General features: G+C 47.1%; 1 protein-coding gene across 4 annotated transcripts in view; it reads left to right on the forward strand.

Moving 5' to 3' along the window:
- LOC135536110 (neuronal acetylcholine receptor subunit alpha-7-like) overlaps nt 1-23,973 on the forward strand; it is an 80,741-nt gene that overhangs the window by 47,961 nt on the left and 8,807 nt on the right. For all 4 annotated transcript variants that reach the window (XM_064962499.1, XM_064962500.1, XM_064962502.1 and 1 more), the window contains 4 exons: nt 2,776-2,885; nt 14,628-14,707; nt 16,899-17,066; nt 23,337-23,531. In XM_064962499.1, coding sequence (XP_064818571.1) covers nt 2,776-2,885; nt 14,628-14,707; nt 16,899-17,066; nt 23,337-23,531 — 553 coding nt within the window. The remainder of the gene's footprint in view (nt 1-2,775; nt 2,886-14,627; nt 14,708-16,898; nt 17,067-23,336; nt 23,532-23,973) is intronic.

The raw sequence follows: 23,973 nt of genomic DNA on the forward strand, positions 1-23,973 counted from the left end.
CATTGTTCCTAGTCACTGAACTAACTGAACAGGCAGTTAGGCCGTCATTGTTCCTAGTCACTGAACTAACTGAACAGGCAGTTAGGCCGTCATTGTTCCTAGTCACTGAACTAACTGAACAGGCAGTTAGGCCGTCATTGTTCCTAGTCACTGAACTAACTGAACAGGCAGTTAGGCCGTCATTGTTCCTAGTCACTGAACTAACTGAACAGGCAGTTAGGCCGTCATTGTTCCTAGTCACTGAACTAACTGAACAGGCAGTTAGGCCGTCATTGTTCCTAGTCACTGAACTAACTGAACAGGCAGTTAGGCCGTCATTGTTCCTAGTCACTGAACTAACTGAACAGGCAGTTAGGCCGTCATTGTTCCTAGTCACTGAAAATAAGAATTTGTTATTAACTGACTTGCCTAGTTAAATAAAGGTCAAATAAATAAATTCCATTAGCTCCTTTCCAGCCATTATTATGTGTCGTCCTCCCCTCATCAGCCTCCTCTGACCACAATCCACTGTCCTGTGTTCTAATCTGACCTGTCAGTTTCACTCAAGATGAACAGACTCTGACTGGCTGACAGTGTTTTTTTCTCATCAATAAATGATGCAAGTGTTGGCCTTAATACAGGAGTCCCTTCTCTGCTAATGGGCCGGGGAGCTATTTGTTTCGCAGACGCTTCAGGTCAGGAGCTGCATTAACAAAAAACAGGGGTAATTTAGGAAGACTTTACAACCTGGAGTAGATGATGCATCCTGCTTTAAACCTTTACTTTGTGGAGTCAGCATTTACAATGTTAGACTAGATTCTCAGTGTTCTATCCCAGAATATATGCTCAGTGTTCTATCCCAGAATATATTCTCTCAGTGTTCTATCCCAGAATATATTCTCGCAGTGTTCTATCCCAGAATATATGCTCAGTGTTCTATCCCAGAATATATGCTCAGTGTTCTATCCCAGAATATATTCTCAGTGTTCTATCCCAGAATATATGCTCAGTGTTCTATCCCAGAATATATGCTCAGTGTTCTAATCCCAGAATATATGCTCAGTGTTCTAATCCCAGAATATATTCTCAGTGTTCTAATCCCAGAATATATTCTCAGTGTTCTATCCCAGAATATATTCTCACAGTGTTCTATCCCAGAATATATTCTCACAGTGTTCTATCCCAGAATATATTCTCACAGTGTTCTATCCCAGAATATATTCTCAGTGTTCTATCCCAGAATATATTCTCACAGTGTTCTATCCCAGAATATATTCTCAGTGTTCTATTCTGGAATGTTACAGTTCCAGGAATGAAATTAGCCTTTAATGACATCAATTAGAAACATTTAGACTGTTGGACAAACTTTACTCCTCTAATCTATGTTCCTTATCCAGCCTATGTTTAGAGATGTCCTGATGTAGCCTAGTGTTCTCTTGATATAAACTATGTTTAGAGATGTCCTGATGTAGCCTAGTGTTCTCTTGATATAAACTATGTTTAGAGATGTCCTGATGTAGCCTAGTGTTCTCTTGATATAAACTATGTTTAGAGATGTCCTGATGTAGCCTAGTGTTCTCTTGATATAAACTATGTTTAGAGATGTCCTGATGTAGCCTAGTGTTCTCTTGATATAAACTATGTTTAGAGATGTCCTGATGTAGCCTAGTGTTCTCTTGATATAAACTATGTTTAGAGATGTCCTGATGTAGCCTAGTGTTCTCTTGATATAAACTGTGTTTAGAGATGTCCTGATGTAGCCTAGTGTTCTCTTGATATAAACTGTGTTTAGAGATGTCCTGATGTAGCCTAGTGTTCTCTTGATATAAACTGTGTTTAGAGATGTCCTGATGTAGCCTAATGTTTCTCTTTGATCTATTTCACCACCACTACAAAGCTTGAACATGAAAGACAGAGAGTCAAGGACAGGCCTCTTTAGGACTATAAAAGCCATGTTTGTTCAGAGAAGACGACTAGTGGAGAGATTAGCTACATAAATAACACTGTTTGTCAGGGAAGTCTAGAGGAGGTGACATGATGTTGGCATGCCATGAAGTGTACACATACTCGTATAAACACACACACACCAACACACACACACACACACAAAATAAGTGTGCGTGCACGCAGGCAAGCACACACCAATGTTAACGTTTGTGTGTGTGTGTCCAATGTACCGGCAAAGAATTTCAGTAGCCACATCAGTAGATGGACTCCCTCTGTGCGTTAGGGAACACACCTATGGCAAAAAACATCTGAGGACACACAGACACTCTCACAGCGCGTTACACATCATTCAGTTCAGTCATGTAAAGGAAAGGATGTGAAATGCACACCGTCTCTTTTGGAAGTACTTTTATGTGCTTCTATACGGTGGAGTTCGCGTGACTCTCGTGGCCTAATAGATGGATTAGAAGGTTGAGTCACAGCCCAAAACATGACCCAACCTCCTGCCACTGCTGGCCAAGGGCACAGACATAGGGACCACTTATTGGGAGCAAGGATGGCTGTTCTATTTGATTATTCATGTTTGATTGAACGTGTTTTGAAGCTAATTACAGAACTGTCAAGTGGCCTAATGTGTTTTACATACAGTACAGAAGGCCTGTGAATGGATCAGTGTATTTGTGAATTGTCAATGTAAAAACTCTGATCTCTCATCTCTTTCTCTTCTCCATTCTTTCTTTCTTTCTTTCTGCCTCTCCCCTCCCCTCCCCTCCCCTCCCCTCCCCTCCCCTCCCCTCCCCTCCCCTCCCCTCCCCTCCCTCCCCTCCCCTCCCCTCCTCTCCCTTCTAGCACTGGACAGATACTTACCTCTCCTGGAACCCAGAGAACTTCCCAGGTGTTCAGAACCTTCGTTTCCCCTCCAATCAGATCTGGGTTCCTGATATCCTCCTCTACAACAGGTAGGCCCTCACTGCCACGGTCTCAACCAACCAACCAATAATAACTGTAAGCTACAGTGTTCTAGAATGGGGAAAAATGGGTCAGTAGCCTACGTATGGAGGAGGAGCTGAAGTTGACAAAACAAACTGAACACAATGTCTGCAGTAGAAGTAAGCAGATGTTTCTGGATTTCAGGGATACAGTATTTTCAACCTAACTTCCTAAAACGGAAGTGGGGCCTCCGCTCAGGTGTCTTTCCCACGCCTGCCACGTTGCAGTAGCAGGCTAGTGGTCTTTAATTTTCTCCTAGGGGAGTTCAGTTGATACACATTAGTCCACTAAGTAACCCATTTGTAGACAGACAAGTCCCCTGTGGTTTGATTTCACCCTTGGTCAGAGCGTGGACTAATGAAATGACTACGAATTGATTGCCTGCAGGACATAAATAAACCACAATACCCATGAGGCTTTGCATCTGTGGCCCATTGCCATGATGGGTAATGTGTAGGAAGGAGCTGGATGACGACATCAGTGTTTGTGGATTGTCCACTGTACATGGGAGAGAATTACCAAGAGATTCCACTTCCACTGAAAGTGGACATAATATTGTTTTCAAAACAGAATAGGAGACAAAAAAATCTGAAACCCCCCCCCAGCTGAAACAGTGCATCTACTCATAAATTGATGTTTGTATCCTTCGATTGATTTTACTTGTCTTTTGTTCTCTTTTCTTACTTCGTCACCAAACTATAGTCTCTGCAAACACCTAACCTGGCTTGTCGCCTCCATCTCTCCTGTCCCCGTACGCCCCTGTGTTGTCCGTAGCAGGATCCAGTCCATGGAGGTAAATGGAGAGGTCATATGGTTCAGGGAATGCTCTGGCAGAACCACTCCCACAGTGCCTTACAGATGGTGACGTCAGCCATTTTGTTTTTTCAATGAACCCCGAATCGCAACTCTGCACCTGCCTGCTCTCAACAGTTAGTAGATAGACATGGATGTTGATGGTATGGTAGATTTCATACAAAACTGATATAGCATAATGGATAGACCCCCAAATATTGTTTTGGGTGATATGGTACATTTCAAAAAAACAACAGCGTTTTAGTGCTGAAACATCGGCTAGTCTACTGAGGTTGCTGGCTGTCTGACGCCGGTACGGGAATCATACTGACGTCTAGGAACATGTCACCTGGCGATTACCGACTGTGACAGGGTAGAAGGAGACAACAATACCCACAGTCTGTTTGAGATGTGTCTAGGGGACAGGATGTGCGTGTGTCAACGGGACAGGATGTGTGCGTGTTTTCGTGCCCTCTTCCGTTGAGCTGTCAGACTGGGTTGGGTTGAAGGAACCAGCCAGAGAACCTGAGACCTCTGAGGTAGCTGACAATGTCAAGTTTCAAGGTTTAATGTCACATGCACAAGTACAGTGAAATGCCTTTCTTGCAGCTCTAACCCCAACAATGTAATAAACAATAACAAGGTAGTAATCAATAACAATGTAGACATCAAATAACAATGTAGTATTTTTATTTTTTTTTATTTTTTTATTTCACCTTTATTTAACCAGGTAGGCTAGTTGAGAACAAGTTCTCATTTGCAACTGCGACCTGGCCAAGATAAAGCTTAGCAGTGTGAACAGACAACACAGAGTTACACATGGAGTAAACAATTAACAAGTCAATAACACAGTAGAAAAAAAGGGGAGTCTATATACATTGTGTGCAAAAGGCATGATGAGGTAGGCGAATAATTACAATTTTGCAGATTAGCACTGGAGTGATAAATGATCAGATGGTCATGTACAGGTAGAGATACTGGTGTGCAAAAGAGCAGAAAAGTAAATAAATAAAAACAGTGTGGGGATGAGGTAGGTGAAAATGGGTGGGTTATTTACCAATAGACTATGTACAGCTGCAGCGATCGGTTAGCTGCTCAGATAGCACATGTTTGAAGTTGGTGAGGGAGATAAAAGTCTCCAACTAAAGGGATTTTTGCAATCTATTTAGTAATCAATAACAATGTAGTAATCAATAACAAATGTAGCAATCAATAACAATGTAGTAATCAATAACAATGTAGACATCAATAACAAGGTAGACATCAATAACAACGTAGTAATCAATAACAATGTAGTAAACAATAACACACAAGAAGAACATAATATAGTAAATAAGCACACTATATACAGGATCAGATCCAGGGTCAGTAGTTATATACAGGGTCAGTTCCAAGGTCAGTAGTTATATACAGGGTCAGTTCCAAGGTCAGTAGTTATATACAGGGTCAGTTCCAAGGTCAGTAGTTATATACAGGGTGAGTTCCAGGGTCAGTAGTTATATACAGGGTCAGTTCCAGGGTCAGTAGTTATATACAGGGTCAGATCCAGGGTCAGTAGTTATAAACAGGGACAGTTCCAGGATCAGTTCCAGGGTCAGTAGTTATATACAGGGTCAGTTCCAGGGTCAGTAGTCATACAGGGTCAGTTCCAAGGTCAGTAGTTATATACAGGGTCAGTTCCAAGGTCAGTAGTTATATACAGGGTCAGTTCCAAGGTCAGTAGTTATATACAGGGTCAGTTCCAGGGTCAGTAGCTATATACAGGGTCAGTTCCAGGGTCAGTAGTTATATACAGGGTCAGTTCCAGGGTCAGTAGTTATATACAGGGTCAGTAGTTATATACAGGGTCAGTTCCAGGGTCAGTAGTTATATACAGGGTCAGTTCCAGGGTCAGTAGTCATACAGGGTCAGTTCCAAGGTCAGTAGTTATATACAGGGTGAGTTCCAGGGTCAGTAGTTATATACAGGGTCAGTTCCAGGGTCAGTAGTTATATACAGGGTCAGTTCCAGGGTCAGTAGTTATATACAGGGTCAGTAGTTATATACAGGGTCAGTTCCAGGGTCAGTAGTTATATACAGGGTCAGTTCCAGGGTCAGTAGTCATACAGGGTCAGTTCCAGGGTCAGTAGTTATATACAGGGTCAGTTCCAGGGTCAGTAGTTATATACAGGGTCAGTTCCAGGGTCAGTAGTTATATACAGGGTCAGTTCCAGTACCATTTTAACAATGTGCAGGAACACTGGAGTGATGGAGGTAGATATGTATAGGGTAAGGTGACAGGGATACTGGAGTGATGGAGGTAGATATGTATAGGGGTAAGGTGACAGGGATACTGGAGTGATGGAGGTAGATATGTATAGAGGTAAGGAGACAGGGATACTGGAGTGATGGAGGTAGATATGTATAGAGGTAAGGAGACAGGGATACTGGAGTGATGGAGGTAGATATGTATAGGGGGGAGGTGACAGGGATACTGGAGTGATGGAGGGAGATACAGTGCCTTGCGAAAGTATTCGGCCCCCTTGAACTTTGCGACCTTTTGCCACATTTCAGGCTTCAAACATAAAGATATAAAACTGTATTTTTTTGTGAAGAATCAACAACAAGTGGGACACAATCATGAAGTGGAACGACATTTTTGGATATTTCAAACTTTTTTAACAAATCAAAAACTGAAAAATTGGGCGTGCAAAATTATTCAGCCCCCTTAAGTTAATACTTTGTAGCGCCACCTTTTGCTGCGATTACAGCTGTAAGTCGCTTGAGAACCATATCAGGCCAGACATAGAAATAGACAAACAAGACATCCAACATAGAATGCCCACTCAGATCACACCCTGACCAACCCAAACATAGAAATATGCAAAGTAAACTATGGTCAGGGTGTGACAGTTCGGTTGAATCTCTCAACCAGCCCATCCGTCTGAGGATGGTAAACCGATGTCCTCAACTGTTTCACCTGCCACAGTTTACAAAGGTCTGCCATAAGGCGGGACATAAAGGGTGTCCCCTGGTTGGTAAGGATCTCCTTTGGAACCCCTACCCTTGTGAACAAGAGCACTAATTCCTTTGCAATATTTTTGGAAGCCATCGTCCGAAGGGGAATGGCTTCTGGGTAGCGAGTGGCATAATCTAGAATGACCAGAATGTATTGGTGCCCTCTGGCGGATTTGGGTAGTGGGCCCACTAAATACCAAGCAGTGATGCAGCCTGTCAAGATGCTCTCAATGGAACAGCTGTAGAACTTTTAGAGGATCTGAGAGCCCATGCCAAACCTTTTCAATCTCCTGGGGGGGGAAGTGCTGTCACACTATTTTAAGTCCTTAGGGATTTGGACACTGAGGAACTTGAAGCTCTCGGCCCTGATTCAGCAGGACAGCCTGTGAAAACTGTCCACTAGTGTTTGCATCCCTGAGAGCTGAACCTCATTGCCTCAGGACCTCCGGAACAGGCTTCCAGATTAAGGCTAAACTTGCTTTGAGAAAACCTTATTTAGCCTTATTTATCCAGGGAAATAGACAGAATATGGAAGGGAGAAGATGGAGCTCCAACCATTATGGGACGAGCTGCAGACAAAAATTTCAATTACATTTAAGAGAAGAGAAGGCGTGACTCACAATTAATACACATTTTCAGATGGGCCACACTTGCTTTGAAATGAGATGTGTCACCGTTTTATGTAGCCAGGAAGTTATTAAGTGTTGTTGTCACCCTTTTATGTAGCCAGGAAGTTATTAAGAGTGTTGTTGTCACGGCTTTATGTAGCCAGGAAGTCATTAAGAGTGTTGTTGTCACCGTTTTATGTAGCCAGGAAGTCATTAAGAGTGTTGTTGTCACGGCTTTATGTAGCCAGGAAGTCATTAAGAGTGTTGTTGTCACGGCTTTATGTAGCCAGGAAGTCATTAAGAGTGTTGTTGTCACCGTTTTATGTAGCCAGGAAGTCATTAAGAGTGTTGTTGTCACGGCTTTATGTAGCCAGGAAGTCATTAAGAGAATTGTTGTCACGGCTTTATGTAGCCAGGAAGTCATTAAGAGTGTTGTTGTCACCGTTTTATGTAGCCAGGAAGTCATTAAGAGTGTTGTTGTCACCGTTTTATGTAGCCAGGAAGTCATTAAGAGTGTTGTTGTCACGGCTTTATGTCGCCAGGAAGTCATTAAGAGTGTTGTTGTCACGGCTTTATGTAGCCAGGAAGTCATTAAGAGTGTTGTTGTCACGGTTTTATGTAGCCAGGAAGTCATTAAGAGTGTTGTTGTCACGGTTTTATGTAGCCAGGAAGTCATTAAGAGTGTTGTTGTCACCGTTTTATGTAGCCAGGAAGTCATTAAGAGTGTTGTTGTCACGGCTTTAGAAACGTTCCAACCATGCCTTATTGCCGTATCTCAGTATTACTCCAGAATAGTTTGTATGTGACGGACAAAAAGTAACTCATTCCAATGGATCAGGGTTATGACTCTGAAGGAGAAGAAACTAAACAGAATGTCTGCCTTTTCTATTTGAACCAATAAAAGCCCAGAACACAACGGGGGGAACCATGTACTTAAAACACCGACTGTTTGTCTCACATGCCTCACCACCGACCCAGGAGCACATTTTAACAGCGTCATTACAGTTGACGTTAAAAGCCGTTCCGAACTCGGAGCGTAATTGCTGGTGGTAATTTTAAGTGTCAGTGGATGAGTCATTATTACAAGAGACAAGATGCTGATGGCAATGCATTGATAACCCACTCACTCTATCACTCACTCTATCACTCACTCTATCACTCACTCTATCACTCACTCACTCACTCTATCACTCACTCTATCACTCACTCTATCACTCTATCACTCTATCACTCACTCACTCTATCACTCACTCACTCTATCACTCACTCACTCTATCACTCACTCACTCTATCACTCACTCACTCTATCACTCACTCACTCTATCACTCTCTCACTCACTCTCTCACTCTATCACTCACTCACTCACTCACTCACTCACTCACTCTATCACTCACTCACTCTATCACTCACTCACTCTATCACTCACTCACTCACTCACACTATCACTCACTCACTCTCACTCACTCTATCACTCACTCTATCACTCACTCACTCACTCTATCACTCATTCACTCCATCCATCCCTCCCTCCTTGTAATGGAGTACGGACAACAGGATAACATGGTGTTGAAGTTGATTTATGTCATATGCTGTCTGTTCTACGTTGTTTAAGGTGATGGAGGTGTTCTGTGTGTGTGTGTGTGTGTGTGTGTGTGTGTGTGAGCGTGCATATTTGTGTGTGAGAGCGCGTGTGCGAGCGTGTGTGTGTGTGTGTGAGCGTGCGTATTTGTGTGTGAGAGCGTGTGTGTGTGAGCGCGTGTGCGAGCGTGTGTGTGTGCGAGCGTGTGTGTGTGTGTGTGTGTGTGTGTCTAATCGGATGATACGGAAAACATTAAGCAGGTGATGGTCAGGATCAGCGATTACTAACATTATAGTCCTGGACAAAGAATAGATGGAGGGAGCTGAAGATTTACAGATGGGAAAAAAGGAATGAAGGAACGAAGGAAGGAAGGAAAGAAGGAATGAATGAACCAAAAAAAGGAAGAGAAACAGGAAGTTAGATATGTAGGAACGGTCAGTTCCTGCAGATGATCTGTATCTGTCCCTGTAATCGTTCTACCTGGTCCTTTCCTCACATACACCAGAGTGAGAATGTGAGACATAAATAAAACGTCCCTGTAATCGTTCTACCTGGTCCTTTCCTCACATACACCAGAGTGAGAATGTGAGACATAAATAAAACGTCCCTGTAATCGTTCTACCTGGTCCTTTCCTCACATATACCAGAGTGAGAAGGTGAGACATAAATAAAACGTCCCTGTAATCGTTCTACCTGGTCCTTTCCTCACATACACCAGAGTGAGAATGTGAGACATAAATAAAACGTCCCTGTAATCGTTCTACCTGGTCCTTTCCTCACATACACCAGAGTGAGAAGGCGAGACATAAATAAAACGTCCCTGTGAGATGTAGGTAAGATATTTCAACCTGCCGTTGTGACTTCCCTGGGTAACGTAGGGCTATAAGCCCACTGTCTTCATATCCAATACCATGGTGTACCTGTCATATGAACCTATCGGACTCTCTGTCGTGACACAAGACATCATTCTGAGAAGATATTCCTTTCCCTCCTGAGACATAGATCCTGAAAACCAGTTATTGTGTTTCTGTCTATAGTGTTTTCACAGGATGAAACAGGACACACACACACCACACACACACACACACACACCACACACACACACACACACACACACACACACACACACACACACACACACACACACACACACACACACACACCCACACACCCACACACACACACACACACACACACACACACACCCACCCACCCACACACCCACACACACACACACACACACACACACACACACACCACACACACACACACACACAACATTGTCTACACAGTGTTTTGAGAGGACATTTCTATAAGCAGTGTAGAGATGTGGAGAGGAGCTTCAACCTGAAGCAGGAAGCTGTGATATTGAAGGAATAAGGTGTTTGTATTCTGTACATGTATTTGTCTGTCTGAAACCCAGTACAATGCTTTCCTTAAGGGATTGGTGGTGTGACGTGTGACACACAAATACTCATGTATAAAAGGATAAACATGAGCTATAATTCGAGCTGACATCCTTTTTGAGTTGTGTAACGTCCCGGTACGTCCCTCTGTTACACCATTACCCCCCCCCCCCCTCCAGGTACGTCCCTGTGTTACACCATTACCCCCCCTTCCAGGTACGTCCCTGTGTTACACCATTACCCCCCCAGGTACTTCCCTGTGTTACACCATTACCCCCCCTCCAGGTACGTCCCTGTGTTTCACCATTAACCCCCCATCCAGGTATGTCCCTGTGTTACACCATTACCCCCACCCCCCTCCGGGTACGTCCCTGTGTTACACCATTACCCCCCCCCCCCAGGATGCCCCTGTGTTACACCATTACCCCCCTCCAGGTACGTCCCTGTGTTACACCATTACCCCCCCATCCAGGTACGTCCCTGTGTTACACCATTACCCCCCCATCCAGGTACGTCCCTGTGTTACACCATTACCCCCCCCCCTCCAGGTACGTCCCTCTGTTACACCATTACCCACTCCCCCCTCCAGGTACGTCCCTGTCTTACACCATTACTCCCCCCATCCAGGTACGTCCCTGTGTTACACCATTACCCCCCTCCCGGTACGTCCCTGTGTTACACCATTACCCCCCCCCCCCAGGTACTTCCCTGTGTTACACCATTACCCCCCCCTCCAGGTACGTCCCTGTGTTACACCATTAACCCCCCCCATCCAGGTACCTCCCTGTGTTACACCATTACAACCCCCCTCCAGGTACGTCCGTGTTACACCATTACCCCCCCCTCCAGGTACGTCCCTGTGTTACACCATTACAACCCCCCCTTCCAGGTACGTCCCTGTGTTACACCATTACAACCCCCCTCCAGGTACATCCCTGTGTTACACCATTACCCCCCTCCCAGGACGTCCCTGTGTTACACCATTACCCCCCCCCAGGTACGTCCCTGTGTTACACCATTACCCCCCAGGTACGTCCCTGTGTTACACCATTACCCCCTCCCAGGACGTCCCTGTGTTACACCATTACCCCCCCCCCAGGTACGTCCCTGTGTTACACCATTACCCCCCTCCAGTTGTGTCCCCCCTCTAGGTACGTCCCTGTTTTACACCATTACCCCCCCCTCCAGGTACGTCCCTGTGTTACACCATTACCCCCCTCTAGGTACGTCCCTGTTTTACACCATTACCCCCCTCTAGGTACGTCCCTGTTTTACACCATTACCCCCCCCTCCAGGTACTTCCCTGTGTTACACCATTACCCCCCCTCCTGGTACGTCCCTGTGTTACACCATTACCCCCCCCCTCCAGGTACGTCCCTGTGTTACACCATTACCCCCCCTCCAGTTGTGTCCCCCCCTCTAGGTACGTCCCTGTTTTACACCATTACCCCCCCTCTAGGTACGTCCCTGTTTTACACCATTACCCCCCCCTCCAGGTACGTCCCTGTGTTACTCCATGAAATGTCACCGTTTTATGTAGCCAGGAAGTCATTAAGAGTGTTGTTGTCACGGCTTTAGAAACGTTCCAACCATGCCTTATTGCCGTATCTCAGTATTACTCCAGAATAGTTTGTATGTGACGGACAAAAAGTAACTCATTCCAATGGATCAGGGTTATGACTCTGAAGGAGAATAAACTAAACAGAATGTTTAGGGGGGGAACCATATACTTAAAACACCGACTGTTTGTCTCACATGCCTCACTCCGACCCAGGAGCACATTTTAACAGCGTCATTACAGTTGACGTTAAAAGCCGTTCCGAACTCCGAGCGTAATTGCTGGTATGAATCATATTAAACGAGGTATATGAATCATATTAAATGAGATATATAAATCATATTAATGTGATTCATATATCTTGTTTAATATGATGTGTGATTATTGATTCATAGTCATAAACCAACATGCGCTAGTTGGATTATGTAGTTTAAAAAACATTATTAATCAATTCATTAAATCACTAAATGTTGATTTAAAACAGAGAAACACTGTACAAGGTACAAGCCTACAACAGTGTGGATGGATGGTTTCAAGTACAAGAACATTAAAACAAACCAAAAAACATTCATAACTTCCCGAACCAGCATTAGTTAATTTGTATTCAGCTGGCCTCTAGAAACCTTTGTTCTTGGACAATGGACCGGGTGATTATCAGGCTGTGTTCTAAATGACCCTCTATTTCCTGTTCAGAGCACTACTTTTCACCAGGACCCATAGGTCTAAAGTAGTGCACTATTTAGGGGATATGGTGCCATTTGGGAGATAGGATTCATCCCAACATCGCCAAACAACCAAGCCTGCAGCTTCCTCTCGTCTGAACAAATGGAACAATCATCATATCCGATTATGACAGGGACATGCAGCAATAAAATCAACATTCAATTATGTAAATCGTGATGTCTTCTTTTGCGTTTGGTTACAGTCATTTTTTGGGGGGCCTGCATTTAGTGCAAGGGCTTGTTGCGCGTCAGCCAATAGTGTAGGTTGTTTCCAATCCACTTCCTGTTCTTGTGACATCAGTCACTGGTCGTTTCAGACTAATGGACGTCTGCATGAACCAGGAGAATGATCTCCTTCTCTGGGGAAGATGAGCACTTTCATTTATTAGTCATTGTTTCCCATTATGAGAGCCAAGCTCTCCATCCCACCCTCTAGGCACTGATGCTGGGATCTGATCTGGACAAGCAACATTTACCAGGGAAGGTCACTCTTTTTCCCCAAAAAATGTTTTAATATATATCTGGGGAGTAACGATGGGTTGAGGAGGGATGCTGGGGGTGAGGAGGGATGCTGGGGGTGAGGAGGGATGCTGGGGGTGAGGAGGGATGCTGGGGGTGAGGAGGGATGCGGGGGGTGAGGAGGGATGCGGGGGGTTGAGGAGGGATGCTGGGGGTGAGGAGGGATGCTGGGGGGTGAGGAGGGATGCGGGGGGGTGGGGGGGAGGGATGCGGGGGGTGAGGAGGGATGCGGAGGGGGTGAGGAGGGGGGGGTGAGGAGGGATGCGGGGGGTGAGGAGGGATGCAGTGATGGGGGGTTAGTCTAGGCTGTAATACCTGTGATATATGGGGTTTGTTGGGATGTATTTGTGATGTATCTCAGTTTGATGGTAGTGTTTCTGAAGCCAGTCCCACCACACGCTGAGCCACCTCTGATGAAACCCTTTCTGGAGGAGGACCGGATCAATAATACACACTGTCTGTCTAGCTCAGTACTGAGCCCTCTGTCTAAGATACAGTATCTCTCTCTCCTCCTCTCTGTTTCTCTCTTCTCCTTTTCTCTATCTCTCTCTCCATTTCCCTCTCTCTCTCTCTCCTTTTCTTTCTCTCTTTCTCCTTTATCTCTCTCTCTCTCCTTCTCTCTCTGTTTCTCTCTCTCCTCTCTCTCTCCTTTTCTCTATCCCTCTCCTTTTCTCTCTCTCTCTCTCTCTCTCTCTCTCTCTCTCTCTCTCTCTCTCCTTCTCTTTCTCTCCTTCACTCTCTCTGTTTCTCTCTCTCCTTCTTTCTCTCTCTCTCCTTCTCTCTCTCTCCTTTTCTCTATCTCTCTCTTCTCGTTCTCTCCTTCACTCTCTGTTTCTCTCTTCTCTCTCTCTACTCCTCTCTCTCCTTTTCTCTATCCCTCTCCTTTTCTCTCTCTCTCCTTTTCTTTCTCCCTCTCCTTTTCTCTCTCTCTCCTTCACTCTCTGTTTCTCTTTCTCCTTCTTTCTCTCTCTCTCCATCTCCTTTTCTCTCTCTCTCTCTCCTTCTCTATCTCTCTCTCCTTTTCTCTCTCTCTCCTTTTCTCTCCTTCTCTCTCTCTCTCTCTCTCTCTCTCTCTCATTTCTCTCTCTCTCTCTCTCCTTTTCTCTCTCTCTCTCTCCTTTTCTCTCTCTCTCTCCTTTTCTCTCTCTCTCTCCTTTTCTCTCTCTCTCCTTTTCTCTCTTCTCTTTCTCTCCTTCACTCTCTGTTTCTCTCTTCTCTCTCTACTCCTCTCTCTGTTTCTCTCTCTCCTTCTCTCTCTCTCTCCTTCTCTCTTCTCTCTCTACTCCTCTCTCTCTACTCCTCTCTCTGTTTCTCTCTCTCCTTCTCTCTCTCTCTCCTTCTCTCTCTCTCATTTTCTCTATCTCTCTCTCCTTTTCTCTCTCTCTCTTCTCTTTCTCTCTCCTTTTCACTATGTCTCTCTTCTCTTTCTCTCCTTCTCTCTGTTTTGTCTCCATGACAACAGACTTAGTTACCCTCCATACAACATCTATCAGATCATTCATCTGTGTCTCTTCTCTTCTCTCTTCCAGTGCAGACGAGAGGTTTGATGCTACCTTCCACACCAACGTCCTGGTCAACTCCTCTGGGTCCTGCCAGTACATCCCACCAGGTGGGTTACCAGGTCACGTCTAGCCCTGTTCAGTTCCAGGGGTTACCGGGTCACGTCTAGCCCTGTTCAGTTCCAGGGGTTACCGGGTCACGTCTAGCCCTGTTCAGTTCCAGGGGTTACCGGGTCACGTCTAGCCCTGTTCAGTTGCAGGGGTTACCGGGTCACGTCTAGCCCTGTTGAGTTCCAGGGGTTACCGGGTCACGTCTAGCCCTGTTCAGTTCCAGGGGCTACCGGGTCACGTCTAGCCCTGTTCAGTTCCAGGGGCTACCGGGTCACGTCTAGCCCTGTTCAGTTCCAGGGGTTACTGGGTCGACACCTATGTACTGAGGAGGGTCGCTTTAACCCAATGCTCTCTGCTACTGTATGACAAGCGGTACCGGAGCGCCAAGTCTAGGACCAAAATGCTCCTGAACAGGTTCTATCCCCAAGCCATAAGACTGCTGAACAACTAATCAAATGGCCACCAGACTATTACATTTCCCCCCTCCGTCTGTTTTTACACTGCTGCTACTCGCTGTTTATTATCTATGTACAGTCCCATCCCCCACTTTACCCCTCTACCTACATGGACAAATGACCTCGACTAACCTTTACCCCCACCTACATGGACAAATGACCTCGACTAACCTTTACCCCTACCTACATGGACAAATGACCTCGACTAACCATTACCCCCACCTACATGGACAAATGACCTCGACTAACCTTTACCCCTACCTACATGGATAAATGACCTCGACTAACCTTTACCCCCACCTACATGGACAAATGACCTCGACTAACCTTTACCCCCACCTACATGGACAAATGACCTCGACTAACCTTTACCCCTACCTACATGGACAAATGACCTCGACTAACCTTTACCCCCACCTACATGGACAAATGACCTCGACTAACCTTTACCTCCACCTACATGGACAAATGACCTCGACTAACCTTTACCTCCACCTACATGGACAAATGACCTCGACTAACCTTTACCTCCACCTACATGGACAAATGACCTCGACTAACCTTTACCTCCACCTACATGGACAAATGACCTCGACTAACCTTTACCTCCACCTACATGGACAAATGACCTCGACTAACCTTTACCTCCACCTACATGGACAAATGACCTCGACTAACCTTTACCTCCACCTACATGGACAAATGACCTCGACTAACCTTTACCTCCACCTACATGGACAAATGACCTCGACTAACCTTTACCCCCACCTACATGGACAAATGACCTCGACTAACCTTTACCTCCACCTACATGGACAAATGACCTCGACTAACCTTTACCCCCACCTACATGGACAAATGACCTCGACTAACCTTTACCCCCACCTACATGGACAAATGACCTCGACTAACCTTTACCCCCACCTACATGGACAAATGACCTCGACTAACCTTTACCCCCACCTACATGCACAAATGACCTCGACTAACCTTTACCTCCACCTACATAGACAAATGACCTCGACTAACCTTTACCCCCACCTACATGGACAAATGACCTCGACTAACCTTTACCCCCACCTACATGCACAAATGACCTCGACTAACCTTTACCTCCACCTACATGGACAAATGACCTCGACTAACCTTTACCCCCACCTACATGGACAAATGACCTCGACTAACCTTTACCTCCACCTACATGGACAAATGACCTCGACTAACCTTTACCCCCACCTACATGGACAAATGACCTCGACTAACCATTACCCCCACCTACATGGACAAATGACCTCGACTAACCTTTACCCCTACCTACATGGACAAATGATCTCGACTAACCTTTACCCCTACCTACATGGACAAATGACCTCGACTAACCTTAACCCCTACCTACATGCACAAATGACCTCGACTAACCTTAACCCCCACACATTGACCCCTGTATGTAGCCTCATTATTGTTACTTTTTAATAATTGTTTTACTTTAGTTTATTTGGTAAATATTTTCTTAACTCTTTCTTGAACTGCGTTGTTGGTTCAGGGCTTGTAGGTAAGCATTTAACTGTAAGGTTGTATTCGACGCATGCGACAAAGTTTGATTTGAAGTGCATTATCTTGAGTGTATACTCAGCAATAGAAAATCATCGACAGAAATCAACGATGGCAAAATGTGAATATGACAAGACTGCCCGCTCCTCCTTCTCCTCATCATCCTCTCCTCTCCTTCCCCCAGGTATCCTGAAGAGTACCTGCTATATTGATGTTCGCTGGTTCCCCTTCGACGTCCAGAAGTGTGATCTGAAGTTTGGCTCGTGGACCTACAACGGCTGGCTGCTGGACCTCCAGATCCTGGACGTAGACATCTCCTCATACATCCCCAACGGAGAGTGGGATCTTGTGGGTAAGAGACTGAAGGAGTGTCTCCCTGGAACTCTCTGGAGGAAATTAGGTACACTTTTTTTTACAGCAGAGTCAGTGGTGGTCAACACTCCTCCTGGTGAGCTACTGGGAGTGCAGGCTTTTGTTCCAGACCTGTCCACCACTAAGCAGACTGCATCGCTCTAGTCAAATCAAATCAATCTTTATTTATACTGCACATTTCATACAATGTGGATTACACATTCTGTGCTTCCAGTAGATCTCTGACAGAATGCAGCCCTGTTTTAGGAGGTGTCTACGTCCCATGTCTCTCTGATCCTGAGTGTTCTGGCCCCTGGGCTAGACAGACAATTATTGAGCCCGGTGTTACGCCTCTTATCCTGCTGCCTGAATTATTCTGTTTCAGTTCCTGGTCCCCTGGGCTAGACAGCCAATCAATGTCCAGCTCTGAGTGTGACCGAGCCAGGTGGTGTTACAGGGCTATTCTCCTCCCTGAACTAAGCTGTTCCCATGTCATCTATTATTGGATGGATGGTGGCAACGTGCCTCTGGTCTCAGATGGATGCCTCAGTAGGGGATGGATGGTGGCAACGTGCCTCTGGTCTCAGATGGATGCCTTAGTAGTGTTGGATGGTGGCAACGTGCCTCTGGTCTCAGATGGATGCCTTAGTAGTGTTGGATGGTGGCAACGTGCCTCTGGTCTCACATGGATGCCTTAGTAGTGTTGGATGGTGGCAACGTGCCTCTGGTCTCAGATGGATGCCTTAGTAGGGGATGGATGGTGGCAACGTGCCTCTGGTCTCAGATGGATGCCTTAGTAGTGTTGGATGGTGGCAACGTGCCTCTGGTCTCAGATGGATGCCTTAGTAGTGTTGGATGGTGGCAACGTGCCTCTGGTCTCAGATGGATGCCTTAGTAGTGTTGGATGGTGGCAACGTGCCTCTGGTCTCAGATGGATGCCTTAGTAGTGGATGGATGGTGGCAACGTGCCTCTGGTCTCAGATGGATGCCTCAGTAGGGGATGGATGGTGCCAACGTGCCTCTGGTCTCAGATGGATGCCTCAGTAGTGGATGGATGGTGGCAACGTGCCTCTGGTCTCAGATGGATGCCTTAGTAGTGGATGGATGGTGGCAACGTGCCTCTGGTCTCAGATGGAACCCTCAGTAGTGTTGGATGGTGGCAACGTGCCTCTGGTCTCAGATGGATGCCTTAGTAGTGTTGGATGGTGGCAACGTGCCTCTGGTTTCAGATGGATGCCTCAGTAGTGGATGGATGGTGGCAACGTGCCTCTGGTCTCAGATGGATGCCTCAGTAGTGTTGGGTGGTGGCAACGTGCCTCTGGTCTCAGATGGATGCCTTAGTAGTGGACGGATGGTGGCAACGTGCCTCTGGTCTCAGATGGATGCCTCAGTAGTGGATGGATGGTGGCAACGTGCCTCTGGTCTCAGATGGATGCCTTAGTAGTGGATGGATGGTGGCAACATGCCTCTGGTCTCAGATGGATGCCTTAGTAGTGGATGGATGGTGGCAACGTGCCTCTGGTCTCAGATGGATGCCTCAGTAGTGGATGGATGGTGGCAACGTGCCTCTGGTCTCAGATGGATGCCTTAGTAGTGGATGGATGGTGGCAACGTGCCTCTGGTCTCAGATGGATGCCTCAGTAGTGTTGGATGGTGGCAACGTGCCTCTGGTCTCAGATGGATGCCTCAGTAGTGGATGGATGGTGGCAACGTGCCTCTGGTCTCAGATGGATGCCTCAGTAGTGTTGGGTGGTGGCAACGTGCCTCTGGTCTCAGATGGATGCCTTAGTAGTGGATGGATGGTGGCAACGTGCCTCTGGTCTCAGATGGATGCCTCAGTAGTGTTGGATGGTGGCAACGTGCCTCTGGTCTCAGATGGATGCCTTAGTAGTGTTGGATGGTGGCAACGTGCCTCTGGTTTCAGATGGATGCCTTAGTAGTGTTGGATGGTGGCAACGTGCCTCTGGTCTCAGATGGATGCCTCAGTAGTGGATGGATGGTGCCAACGTGCCTCTGGTCTCAGATGGATGTCTTTGTAGGGGATGGATGGTGGCAACGTGCCTCTGGTCTCAGATGGATGCCTCAGTAGGGGATGGATGGTGGCAACGTGCCTCTGGTCTCAGATGGATGCCTCAGTAGGGGATGGATGGTGGCAACGTGCCTCTGGTCTCAGATGGATGCCTCAGTAGGGGATGGATGGTGCCAACGTGCCTCTGGTCTCAGATGGATGCCTCAGTAGGGGATGGATGGTGGCAACGTGCCTCTGGTCTCAGATGGATGCCTCAGTAGGGGATGGATGGTGGCAACGTGCCTCTGGTCTCAGATGGATGCCTTAGTAGTGGATGGATGGTGGCAACGTGCCTCTGGTCTCAGATGGATGCCTTAGTAGTGGATGGATGGTGGCAACGTGCCTCTGGTCTCAGATGGATGCCTTTGTAGGGGATGGATGGTGGCAATGTGCCTCTGGTCTCAGATGGATGCCTCAGTAGGGGATGGATGGTGGCAACGTGCCTCTGGTCTCAGATGGATGCCTTAGTAGTGTTGGATGGTGCCAACGTGCCTCTGGTCTCAGATGGATGCCTCAGTAGTGGATGGATGGTGGCAACGTGCCTCTGGTCTCAGATGGATGCCTTAGTAGTGTTGGATGGTGGCAACGTGCCTCTGGTCTCAGATGGATGCCTTAGTAGTGTTGGATGGTGGCAACGTGCCTCTGGTCTCAGATGGATGCCTCAGTAGTGTTGGATGGTGGCAACGTGCCTCTGGTCTCAGATTGATGCCTTAGTAGTGTTGGATGGTGGCAACGTGCCTCTGGTCTCAGATGGATGCCTTAGTAGTGTTGGATGGTGCCAACGTGCCTCTGGTCTCAGATTGATGCCTTAGTAGTGTTGGATGGTGGCAACGTGCCTCTGGTCTCAGATGGATGCCTTAGTAGTGTTGGATGGTGCCAACGTGCCTCTGGTCTCAGATGGATGCCTCAGTAGTGGATGGATGGTGGCAACGTGCCTCTGGTCTCAGATGGATGCCTCAGTAGTGGATGGATGGTGCCAACGTGCCTCTGGTCTCAGATGGATGCCTTAGTAGTGGACGGATGGTGGCAACGTGCCTCTGGTCTCAGATGGATGCCTCAGTAGTGGATGGATGGTGCCAACGTGCCTCTGGTCTCAGATGGATGCCTTAGTAGGGGATGGATGGTGGCAACGTGCCTCTGGTCTCAGATGGATGCCTTTGTAGGGGATGGATGGTGGCAATGTGCCTCTGGTCTCAGATGGATGCCTCAGTAGGGGATGGATGGTGGCAACGTGCCTCTGGTCTCAGATGGATGCCTTAGTAGTGTTGGATGGTGGCAACGTGCCTCTGGTCTCAGGTGGATGCCTTAGTAGGGGATGGATGGTGGCAACGTGCCTCTGGTCTCAGATGGATGCCTCAGTAGTGGATGGATGGTGGCAACGTGCCTCTGGTCTCAGGTGGATGCCTTAGTAGTGTTGGGTGGTGGCAACGTGCCTCTGGTCTCAGATGGATGCCTTAGTAGTGGATGGATGTTGGCAACGTGCCTCTGGTCTCAGATGGATGCCTTAGTAGTGGATGGATGGTGCCAACGTGCCTCTGGTCTCAGATGGATGCCTTAGTAGTGCTGGATGGTGGCAACGTGCCTCTGGTCTCAGATTGATGCCTTAGTAGTGTTGGATGGTGGCAACGTGCCTCTGGTCTCAGATGGATGCCTTAGTAGGGGATGGATGGTGGCAACGTGCCTCTGGTCTCAGATGGATGCCTTAGTAGGGGATGGATGGTGGCAACGTGCCTCTGGTCTCAGATGGATGCCTCAGTAGTGTTGGATGGTGGCAACGTGCCTCTGGTCTCAGATGGATGCCTTAGTAGGGGATGGATGGTGGCAACGTGCCTCTGGTCTCAGATGGATGCCTTAGTAGGGGATGGATGGTGGCAACGTGCCTCTGGTCTCAGATGGATGCCTTAGTAGGGGATGGATGGTGGCAACGTGCCTCTGGTCTCAGATGGATGCCTTAGTAGTGTTGGATGGTGGCAACGTGCCTCTGGTCTCAGATGGATGCCTTAGTAGGGGATGGATGGTGGCAACGTGCCTCTGGTCTCAGATGGATGCCTTTGTAGTGTTGGATGGTGGCAACGTGCCTCTGGTCTCAGATGGATGCCTTAGTAGTGGATGGATGGTGGCAACGTGCCTCTGGTCTCAGATGGATGCCTTAGTAGGGGATGGATGGTGGCAACGTGCCTCTGGTCTCAGATGGATGCCTTAGTAGTGTTGGATGGTGGCAACGTGCCTCTGGTCTCAGATGGATGCCTCAGTCGTGTTGGAATGCCAGTGGCGTAAAGTACTTAACAAAAAATACTTTAAAGTACTACTTAAATAGTTTTTGGGGGGTATCTGTTCTTTACTTTACAATTTCTATTTCTGACAACTTTAACTTCACTACATTCCTAAAGAAAATAATGTTTTTACTCCAGACATTTTCCCTGACACCCAAAAGTACTAATTGCATGTTGAATGTTTAACAGGACAGGAAAATGATCTAATTCACACACGTATCAAGAGAACATCCCTGGTCTTCTCTACTGCCTCTGATCTGGTGGACTCACTAAACACATGCTTGGTTTGTAAATGATGTCTGAGTGCTGGAGTGGGCCCCTGGCTATCCGTAAATTAAAATACTAGAAAATCTGGTTTGCTTAATATACTGAATTTGAAATAATTTATGGCTTTTAATTTTGATACTTTTTATATTAGTATATTTAAAACCAGATACTCACATTATTTTACTGGGTGACTTGACTTTCACTCAAGAATGATAACTGGGGGTTTCCCCCCACGCCTGGAGAATGCCGGCTTGGCCTGTGACTGCCTGATGTTCTCTCTCTCTCTCTCTCTCTCTCTCACTCACTCACTCACTCACTCACTCACTCACTCACTCACTCACTCACTCACCACTCACCACCACCACTCACCACTCACTCACCACTCACTCACTCACCACCACCACCACCACCACTCACCACCACTCACTCACTCACTCACCACTCACCACCACCACTCACCACCACCACTCACCACCACCACCACCACCACCACCACCACCACCACCACCACCACCACCACCACCACCACCACCACCACCACCACCACCACCACCACCACCACCACCACCACCACCACCACCACCACCACCACCACCACCACCACCACCACCACCACCACCACCACCACTCACCACCACCACCACCACCACCACCACCACCACCACCACCACCACCACCACCACCACCACCACTCACTCACCACTCACTCACCACTCACTCACACACACACACACACACACACACACACACACACACACACACACACACACACACACACACACACACACACACACACACACACACACACACACACACACACACACACACACACACACCCAGTACGCAGCTGGCTGTACGTAACCAGGGGGTGTGAGGTGACAGCTGGCCCAGGAAGGGCTCAGTAGATTGGGGCCCAGTCAGCCAGGCTCAGCTCCAGAAACAGCCCTGGTGCCTCTGCCAGAAAAGGTGCAGTCCTGGGGCTCTGTTTAGAGTGTAGCGATAGGACCCTTGGTTACAGTCCTATACACACACATGTATGGACACACACACACAAAGGGTTTTCAGATGCTAGGTTTTAATCAGTTAAAAGAACAATACTTCATTTGGAGTGATGAGTCTGAAATCCTCAAACTCACCAACCAATCAGTGCTCTGCTAGATGTCCTACAATGATTAAAGCCCATCAGAGTGATTGAACTATTTAAATTTCTCCTTGACACCCCCCCCCCCTCACACACACACACAGAGACCATTGTGCAATATTACTGCGTGGGAATTAGATGTGCATTACGGAGAGTGAGGCAGGAGACACTACAGAATCCACACACGGAGGACAAGGTGCATGAGGAGATTCATCTCAACATTTATCTGATGTTTAGTTTGGGGTCATTTGGAAAAGGGGACGTTTTCAGACAGTTTTTGCCTCAAGCATACCTTGTCACGCTGTCTTTCAGTTTTACCTCATCAGGAAGTTGTGTGATATGAAGTTCAAAGGTCATCTCACAATGGAAATCGGGGGTTCATCTCAAATCTGATGCAGTTGTTCATATGTTCTGTAATGATTATGTCCATCTAACCTGCCCCCCCCCTCTCTGATGGAGTTGTTCATATGTTCTGTAGTCATTATGTCCATCTAACCTGCCCCCCCCTCCTCCTCCCCCCAGGTGTCCCAGTGAAGCGTAATGAGCTCTACTATGACTGCTGTAAGGAGCCCTACCCTGACGTCACCTTCACTGTCACCATGAGGAGGAGAACGCTGTATTACGGTCTCAACCTGCTCATCCCCTGTGTCCTCATCTCTGGCCTGGCCCTGCTGGTCTTCCTGCTGCCTGCAGATTCTGGAGAGAAGATCTCCCTGGGTGAGAGGAGGGGTCCACACACAGGACAGGGATGTACACAGGCACACACACGCAGAGACACGCAGAGACACACAGAGACACACACACACCTCATTCTGTGAGGACACTGTGGGCGCATGGTACACTAATCCGTTTTCCTTCCTTTATGCTAATTCTGATATTATGCTTTGAATAAGGCTTTATGTCAACCAGTATTCTAATGAGGCTTTATGCCAACCAGTATTCTAATGAGGCTTTATGCCAACCAGTATTCTAATGAGGCTTTATGTCAACCAGTATTCTAATGAGGCTTTATGCCAACCAGTATTCTAATGGGGCTTTATGCCAACCAGTATTCTAATGAGGCTTTATGTCAACCAGTATTCTAATGAGGCTTTATGCCAACCAGTATTCTAATGGGGCTTTATGCCGACCAGTATTCTAATGGGGCTTTATGTCAACC

Source organism: Oncorhynchus masou, unplaced genomic scaffold (genome assembly GCF_036934945.1).
Source record: "Oncorhynchus masou masou isolate Uvic2021 unplaced genomic scaffold, UVic_Omas_1.1 unplaced_scaffold_558, whole genome shotgun sequence".
Lineage (NCBI taxonomy): Eukaryota > Metazoa > Chordata > Actinopteri > Salmoniformes > Salmonidae > Oncorhynchus > Oncorhynchus masou.